Here is a 9413-nt window from a genome sequence, read left to right as displayed (position 1 = left end):
GGAAAGGAAAGGAAAGGAAAGGAAAGGAAAGGAAAGGAAAGGAAAGGAAAGGAAAGGAAAGGAAAGGAAAGGAAAGGAAAGGAAAGGAAAGGAAAAAGGAAAATAATATTTCAGTTGGAAGGGGCATACAATGATCCAGCAGCCTGTTTTGAAGTCGTTCTGTGTGGGAGTGAGCCAAAAGCTGACAGACTACAGTGTTAGCTCCGAGGTAACTTAAATCTGAAAGTATTGTAGATCAGAATTAATTTTGAAGATTTCATGCAGAAAAATATAATCAGCTCTCAGGTTTGAGGGAAGGCTTCAGCTTCTCGGTGTGCTCAGTCCCTCTGCAATTCAGAGTGGGACACATTCTGCTATTTCAGGACAGGTGATTACCTACGTTTAGGCTGGGAGATGAACCAACTTAAATGAAAAAAAATGTGTACTAGAAACATCACAGTGGTTTATAATGACATTTTAAAAARCTGGGAATTTAGAGGTTTGTTTCTTGGAACACTGCACTGTTCCGAGCTTTCTTCAGGTTTTACACAGTTCTGGACATAGACTGTTCCTTGCAGTAACCTGTGGCAGTGACACCCAGCATTGTGTCTGCCATCAAAGGAAAAACCATATGTAATCTGGTGGGTGGGCAGGAGGAGAGAAACTGAGGCATGAGTAAAATGGTCAGCTWCTTTATTTGTGCAGTTTGAGTTGTAATTTAGCCCTAAAAGTAATGACCGGTAATCTCATGAAATAAGACATCTGAAGATKATCAGCTCTAAGAACAGAGCTTAGGCTGGATCAAAATCAAGGCACCAAAAATTAATCCTTTCATATTTTATGGAAATTCATGTTCAAATTCCTAAATCTGACTTCAACCATCRTGCTTTCCAACCAGGGTCAAAACAGACTGTTCTGGGAAATCTCTGGAAGCAAATAACAAGTCTAAATGCTTCAGATGAGCCTGTCATTTAGTAACTGGAATGCTGTGTTATGTCATGTTAATAGGCTATGCATGCCCTGTGTCAGAGAAGGGGAAGCTTGTCCCTTGCCTGGATMTGCTTACTTGATGCTCACCTTCCACAGGAGTAATATTGGATCTGGTTGCAGACTGCTGAGGACACAGTCTAAAAATTAATCTGAAAACCCCAGATCTGTGGCTTTAGCAGGTGTTTGCCCTGGCTCACTGTGCAGYCCCAGAAGCCCCAGCTGGCTCAGGGCAAGGAGCAGGAACATGGAGAGCTGCTTGCAGCAGCATCTCAGGGCTGTTCCACCAGCACAGTTTTCCTGCTGTGAGAGAGGAAGCAGAAGGGAGCTGTGAATAAGAGCAGGTTGGATAGGATCAGATGTTCTGAGGAGGCAGAAGGAGATGATGCCATCTAGTCTCCCAAAGGCTTGCTGAAAATGTGGTGTAGGACAAAAGCAGTACAGCCTRTAAGCAGTCATGTGTGAGGGGAACAGGGTATTTTCAGGTGTTTTGTGAAGCCARGCTGGAGGAGCATTTCTGTAAAAGCATTTTCTCTATTGTGTAAATAATTAAGCAGTTGTGGTGTTTTGCCTTTAGGCASCAGTATTCCCACAAAGTAGTCATCAGTAACACAAGTGGATATGAGGAAATAAGAAACCTTTTTGGGTCAGAGGATTTAAAGTTGCACAGAAGAGGAGCAATTCTTTTGAGCTTTTGTGCAGAGATGAAAGTCTTCTACAGCAGCCCTTCAATCTCCTGAACCAACTACTCTGCCAAGCAGGAGAAAAGCAAAGTTTCATTGTTCAGGCACAGGAGCCTTTTGGCTCTGTAAAACAGATATCTGTGTTCCCCCTACACAGTGTAACCTCAGCMTCCTTCCCCTGGTCCTGCAGCAGGGCTGGAAGACTGCAAAGTCTGTAGAGAAACTGTGTTCAAACTGGTGAAGTTCTGTGTCTGCTAGGCTGGGTGAAAATTAAAAAGAAACAATTTCCTGTCATTTTGATTTGTGATTGAGATTCTTTTTCAAACAAAGGAGATAATAAGTAGCTCCTGGTTATAATCTTCATCCTCTGTGAGATTTTTACTTCTTTACCACTCTTCTTTACCTGTGGCAGGAGAGGACCAGCATGCCTGGCAGACCTCTCTCCCTCCCCAGTCTGCCTCGCCCGTGCAAGTCTCCTGTGCTCATTTAGAGCTCTCTGCTAAACTCTGTAAGGAAGAAGGGGAGCACAGCTCCTTTGATGATTTTGATCTAAATAGCAAGTTGTCATCTGAAGTAAAAGAGACTGCAGTGGATGAAAGAGAAGAAATATAGGTTTTCTGGTCTAGCAGTGCTGTTATGCTACCTGTGTCCCAAGCCTATACACAAATAATTAGGAATTTGCTGTCTTAATGGCTGTTGGGTTTTTTTTTTATTGTACCTCCGTGGCTGTGTGGGTGAATRTAAAAATGTTCTGTACATGTATATATATATTTTTGGTAGACACTGCACAGCTAAAGCCTCTTCCAATTTTCTCTCTAATTTATTTTTAATTTTGTAACCCCCTAGGGGTAAATCCTTATTACAAGATGTAAAACCATCTCTTCTTCAAAGCAGCTTATTTGTTGATTTTTAATTTGAGCCAGCAGATGCAAAGCTGTAGCTTTTTCCCAAACACTGAGATCTCCTCTGTATATACAACTGTCAAGTGTGTCTCACTGCAAAATTAGTAAAAAATGTAAAATTTAAAGTATCATTCTAGAAAGAACAAGAAGAGAGGGATTGCATTTCTCTGTATTAACAGTATGTTTCTGAGCCTTGAAACATTCCTAATAGGCAATTTACTTTGAAATCTACATTACATTTGGATTAGACTGAATGTGAAGACTTACATTTTTAGGAGCTCAAGTGCTGACTGAAGTTGAGGGTTTGTTTTTTTGAAGAGGGACTTCCATCAAAAGAAGGCTGTGTCTGAGGATGGCAGTACTCTGTGCACTTATATAAATACATGTTCACTGGCATCAGTATGTGCTTTGCCTCACGGGAAATGCTGCCCTTAAGCTAACCCGTGCACTTTATGGTTTAATATTTGTTTATATGGCTGGCTGAAAGTCCTAGTCACAGACCTATTGCAATARTAACAAACAGACATGGTCTGAAATAATCTCTCTTCCCACTGTATCTCACTCTAATCAATTCCTGTTCAAAAAGATTAGCTGAAAAACCCCTTTAAAATGGCTTACCAGATAGGTCAGGTGTAGGCATCTGCATTTGGTCTTTCTGGCTTACAATGTCTATGACTCAAAAGAAATTAATAATTAATTTGCTTTGAGTTGTCATTAGGGGAAATAAATTTTAAAAAACCAAAATAGATTGTCTCTTTTTGTTTTGTTTTAATAAACCATGGTGGTTTTGTTCCCCTCATTGCTTTTATGCAAAGTCCATGTTTGTTTCTATTCAGGATGTGGGCCTTAGAATAAAGCTCTTGATTCTCTCTGCTTCTCCTTTTAGTCTTCCCAAGTCAAGGCTTCCCACTTAGCTCCTTAACTCCCATTTCCCTTCTCTTTGCTGTCTGAATCCACTGAGCATGCTGCCATCTGTGATTGGTGTTCGGAGGTCCTGTCCTGCTGGCACCCCGCCCCTTCTCCAGGTTGTTTTCCACCCTTGCCTTCTGCTGGGTGTTTTTTTGCTGAAGTGGGACATATGAGAACGGTGACTTCATCTCAGCCACCTGTCAAAACCAGGACTCCACCTGCCTCTTCCTTGGTTTGTCCATGTCATTGGGTCCATGACATCCACTGCAGATGATCACCTTCCTTCTGCCCGTCTCCCCAGAACATCTCCCACTTTGGAAGTGATTCATTCCCTTCCATGAATTGTGGTGACARTGCCAAAGAAATAGAAAGCAGTAAACAAACAGAAGTGCCCAGATTAACARCAGCACCCTTTAGCCAGAAGTCACGGCCATCCATTCATTTTTAAAAATAGTTGGCCACATCTGAGCAGCACAGTGATCTGGTGGGTGGAAATTGAGGACAGCACTGGCAAACCAAAGGCACCAAGAGTCCTTAAGTTGTATTCATAGTCCTGGCTCAACCTACTGCCAGTGCAGTTTTTGAGCCTCCTGCTTCTCTGTGCTTTTGTAGGTACCATCATGGTCCTACTGATGCCTAAAACAAGGCTCACCTGAAACAGAGGCCAGACAAAAATTAAGAGAATAAAAACAGGCAACTTTAATACAGGTACATTAAGGGCAGACAAAAGCCTCCTCCTGAGGCTACACCCAAAATGGACCCCGAGTCACGAGATCTTTTCCTTTTGTAAGTTCTGTCTTATTAACGTATTGGGCCTCAATTCCCCAATGATATTTTCAGGTGATGATGTCAACCACCCCAGGCTTGCTCCCCCCAATTCACCGTTGTTTACATATTTTGGGGCTCTGAGGCAGCGAGGTGTCCTTGGATTCAGACTCAGAGGAATTGTTTTGTCTAAAGATGGAAGAACGGTAGTTTTAGCACTGTACTAGAGAAGTACAAGAGTACAGATGCATGAAAACATAGAAACTAAAAATCYTAAGGCATCACTACAGTAACAAAAGCAGATTCAGGTGGGATTTTCACTGTTGGAATGGACAGTGCAGTTTGACATCTTCGGGGTTTTTTTAGCTTTCTCTTTACAATTAAAATGAAATATCACTCTGAAATGTTAACCACATCCTTCCATTGTATTGTTGTTTTCCAGTTGATGTTTTAAAGGCATTGTCTGGGCAGCATAAAAAATTGAGATACAGTTTCAGTACCTCTAAGGGATCTATCTGTGTGGTTTACACTGATTACAGTAGAAATTAGGACACCTCATCTCAAATGCTCTTTCAAAAAGTCTCCCTWAATAAACCACTTTTAAAACTATTAAAATAATTCACTTTTTTGCATGCTCAAATCATCCTAAAAGTATATAGGTGTAGTCATAATTCTGTCTAAAGGATGTGATTTAGTCAGTGTAATAGGGAARTGTATGATTGAATACACTTACTCTTTATTCATTGTTTTAAATATTAGCCAACTCACCACCTTGTTTCTGCTGCTTTTCTGCTGCTTACTGAAAGAAAGAGTAAGAGAAGGAAATAGAGGGASACAAGGAAAGAAGGGAGGGAGGAAGGAAAGGGAAAGAAGACTTTTTAGCATTTACAGTTTTGCACTCCAAGTAATTACCATTGTAACAAATAATTAGGCTGTTGCATAATAATATCCCACAGGAAGAGTGTRTGTGTGAGCGCCTGTTAATGAACAAACATGAAATGCTTTGTTCAGGTAAACACCTATTCAAGTCACTCAGCAGGGACAAGTTTTAACATCTATGATTTCTGAATTAACATCTGAGGTAATTACTGTTTTTCTGAGTTTGAATCTCACAGGGTCTGAGATACCTGTGCTATAGAGAGCCCAGTGTTTCTGCCATGGCATGGCAGCCTGTGTRCTAGTGGGTGTTTGTGAACCAGAGAGTGAGCACACTTGTGATGAAGGAAAATGATGAAGGAGAATTGGGAAGCCTGAGCAAGTTTTGGCAATGAGCAATAATGATCCTTTTCTTCTGTGTTTCCCATCGCCCATTTTGATGATCACGGGCACTAAGAAAAGCTACAGCAGCAACATGAAAAAAATCTCAGAATAGTGGGGTTTTCTCTGAAACTTTCCAGACAGTTCAAATACCATTTATAGTCTTTTGGCAGTACAAGTCAACCCTACTTAGATYCCTTTTTAGGCTACAGACTCTGAAAGACTTCTAGTTGTACTGTGTGCAGTCACAGTCTGCCCCTTTCACAGTGAAGTCTCATCATGTGTAGAATTTACTGTAATGCAAATAAGTTACAGGTTTGCCCACCCTCACTAATGAGCTGTTTGCTTTTGAATGGAGAGCAATAATAATCCCTAGCCCRGTGTGAGGAATGCTTTGACCTTTTGAAAGTTGTGGGTTTGATCTGCAGTCTGTATTGTGGTGTCAGTTTTCATGTGGTGAAGATTAAATGCTGGGTGATTGGCAGGGTTCCCATAGAAGGCAGCAAACCTGTCTRCTTCAGAAAAAAGATTCTGGGAGCAGAGCAACCTGTCACCCAAAATATATCTCAGTGCAGCCTTTCTCTACACAAGTCTGATACTCTGAACTTCTAGGATCAGAATAAACATCCTCGGAAAGGGATCTGTCATGTGCCCAAATGTGATGCTGTTACTGTCCTGCTCTTATATTCCATCATATTTRCAAATACTGGTAATCTCCCTCTCTGGCAAAAACCTGTTGCATCATGTGTGCAACATAAAACATTTAGTGGTGTGTATAAAACATTTATTAGTGTGTATGGAAAGTATGRATATTTTTAATATGCTTCTCTATTYTTAAGCATTYTATAGRTGCYTATATATGTTTATATACAAACTAAAATAAAGAACATATACCTGTTCTGTTCAAGCTGCACTTGTTTTCCTCACTGATGTTTACATCCTAAGTGAAGTGTCAGTCTGATCCTTATGTATTTCTTTGCCAGGCTGGCTTTTTTTAACATCTGCTAGACAAAGAGGGTGTGTTGGTTTTCACTTCCTTGCAGCACCTTTTTGTRTATGGTGGCTTTCARCTGCACAGTGTAAATGCAAGAGATMTACGTAATTTCTCTCAACAGGCAGGTGTTTTGGGCACGTAAACCTAATTCTTACATAATTCTTCTTGCTTAYCACCACAGGAGAAGAAAACTTGCTGGCAATTTTGAAAAGGAGATGGTGGAAGTATATGATCCTGGGGATAATAGATATAGAAGCCAACTACCTTGTAGTCAAAGCTTATCAATACACGACTCTYACCAGCGTACAGGTAAGGACTCAAAGGATTTCCTCTTTTGAGGTAGGATAATGGGGTCCAGTGGGGACAGTGGTGCAGTGTCCATTGGCTTCAGTGGACCAGTAGCTAATTGCTGCTTCTGTCTTTTGTGTACTTTTTAATGCTGTCTCATAAGACACTTTTTTTTTTCATATTGGACTATTTTTATTACTACGTATTTTCAAAACTGTACAAAAACATTTCATTTTATTTCCTTGTGCTAAACCATTCATAATCACTTTTTTTTTTGCATTATCCATATAATTTGGTACTTTAAGGAGGTATTTACAGATTGGCTGAAATGTTTTTCTCATTTTGTATTGTACGTGGAAAAAGCACGAGCACTTCTTTTGTGATTCCTTAATTAGATCTGAGTTTTAAAGGTCGGTGGTGGTTGACACCAGGTGGCCACCAAAGCCACTATCACTCTCCTACTCAGCTGGACAGAGGAGAGTGAATATAAGGAAAGGTTTGTGAGTCAAGATAAAGACAGGGACAGATCACTCACCAGTTGCCATCACAGACTCAGCTTGGGCAAATTAGTTTAATTTATTACCAATCAAATCGTTCACATTCTTCCTGTGCTCCAGAGTGGAATCCCTCCCACAGGAGACACTTCTCCACCAACTTCTGACACCTCTGCACCAATGTGAGTCACTCTACAGGCTGCAGTTCTTCACAAAGTGCCCCAGTGTGGGTCCCTTTCACAGGGTGCAGCCCTTCAGGAACAGGCAGTGTGTTCCCTCAGAGTGGGTCCCCTCTGGGGTCACAAGTCCTGCCAGCAAACTGCTCCAGTGTGGGATTCTTTTTCCATGSGTCCACAGGTCCTGCCAGGACCCTTCTCCAGCCCAGGCTTCCTGTGGGATCACAGCCTCCTCTGGGTAGGAACCTGCTCCAGCATGGGGTTCTCCATGGCCTGCAGGTGGATCTCTGCTCCACCATGAACTTCCAAGGGCTGCAGGGGGACATCCTGCCTCACCATGGTCTGCACCACAGCCTGGAGGGGAATCTCTGCTCTGGCACCTGAAGCACCTCCTCCCTTTCCTTTTGCACTGCTCTTGGTATCTGCAGAGTTCTCTCACACATTCTCACTCCTCTCTCTGCAGCTGCAGTCTCTGCTGCACAGGGTTGTTTTTTCTCTCCCTGAGTGTTATCCCAGAGGTGCTACCACTGTCGTTGGTGGGCTCAGCCTTGGCCAGCTGTGGGTCCATCCTGGGGACAACTGGCATTGGCTCTGCTGGATACRGGAGAAGCTTCTAGCAGCTTCTCAGAGAAGCCACCCCTGTATCCCCCACTGCTGTCACAGCCTTGCCAACAAACCAGATAGAGGATGTTTAGGATTCCATAATTAGATCAGAGTGCAAAAGTTGTCATTAAGTAAAATGAATGCAGTTTTTGTGGAGAAGTCCTACTTCAAAGCAAGCTGTTAGATGTGTTATGTAACAGCTTAACTGCAGCTATCAAAAAGTGTACTCCCTCTTAAAAAATTATATGTGCAGTGAACAAAAGCTAGGGTAGCAATTTCTCCAAAGATCCAACCCAGGTATTTTACATATATTAACACAAAAGGATCAGGCTTCTTCTAATTTAAGTGGAAAAGTGAACAGAAACATTTTTAAGAGACTAGAAATTGTCTGTCTTGGGAAATCATTGCATACTTCATTGCTACTTGTTCTAAAACAAGCCTAGTGCCTCTTTACATTATTTTTAAACAACTGAGCAACATTAGGTAGTGTTCAATGTTTTTTACACCTTCCTTGCCTGAAGTTTGCATTAGAGCTATTAAAATAAAGGAGCAGCAGTTAATGTTCTGCAGGATCAAAGCTAATTAAGAGTATATTTCTTCCACAGTTGAAAAGCMGTATTGGAAAATCCTGAGCTTCTTTAGCTGAATAAGAAAAATGGAAGAGAACTAAGGCTTCAAGGAATTTGAATGTGAGGTTTATGCTAAATATTCACAAGTGCCTCTGGCATCAGAATCCGGGTTTCAGGATTCTTAGAATCATGCCCAGACAATGTAATATTGTTTTTAACACTTTTCCAAATCTGATTACTTAGTATAGTGTAAAGCTTAAATCCACATAAACCTCATATTCTCTGATTTTACAGCCACTAAAAGCCTCGAAGAAAAAAGCAAACTGAATTGCTTCCTTGGTGTGATTCACTCAYAGCAAGTAGAAATAGTGGAGTGAGCAGGATGATCCAGGTCATTAAATCCCGTATCCCAAAGCCAGCAACAAGCACATGTCAAAGATTCATCTGGCCAGACCTGTGAACCCCCAGTTCCAGGAGATGCAGATCCACGAGSCAGCAGTGCAATGAGCATGGCCTTYAGTGTATTGCATCCMGAGATCAAGAGTTTCAGTGTGATGGGGAAGCAGGCAGGAGAGTTGAAGGGCATTGCCTGTGCCTTGACAGGGAATTTGTTAGCTGAAATCACCCATGTTCTCCTTTTAAACAGAGAGAGAGGAGTGGTGGATCAGGAGAACTGTCAGAGGGCACAGACAATGTCATTTCCATTTTTAGACCTCTTCCACATCAAAATTGCAGCAGAGTTCAGGTTTCTTTCCCGTGTAGCCTGAAAGAAGGAAGAGGTAGGAGCTCAAATACTGTCAAGCTTTG

The 9413-nt window shown here is 41.6% G+C and overlaps 1 protein-coding gene across 1 annotated transcript in view; it reads left to right on the top strand.

The window, feature by feature from the left end:
• The window catches only part of SLC35F1 (solute carrier family 35 member F1), a 220887-nt gene that overhangs the window by 166204 nt on the left and 45270 nt on the right, over nt 1-9413 (top strand). The window contains exon 3 of the mRNA XM_057368986.1: nt 6658-6785. Within this exon, the coding sequence (XP_057224969.1) occupies nt 6658-6785 (128 nt within the window). The remainder of the gene's footprint in view (nt 1-6657; nt 6786-9413) is intronic.

The sequence above is a fragment of the Malurus melanocephalus genome, unplaced genomic scaffold (genome assembly GCF_030028575.1).
Source record: "Malurus melanocephalus ecotype Western Australia unplaced genomic scaffold, MMel_1.1 scaffold_100, whole genome shotgun sequence".
Classification (NCBI taxonomy): domain Eukaryota; kingdom Metazoa; phylum Chordata; class Aves; order Passeriformes; family Maluridae; genus Malurus; species Malurus melanocephalus.
Note: the sequence above shows the minus strand (reverse complement) of the source record. Positions and strands in the feature narration are given on the sequence as shown.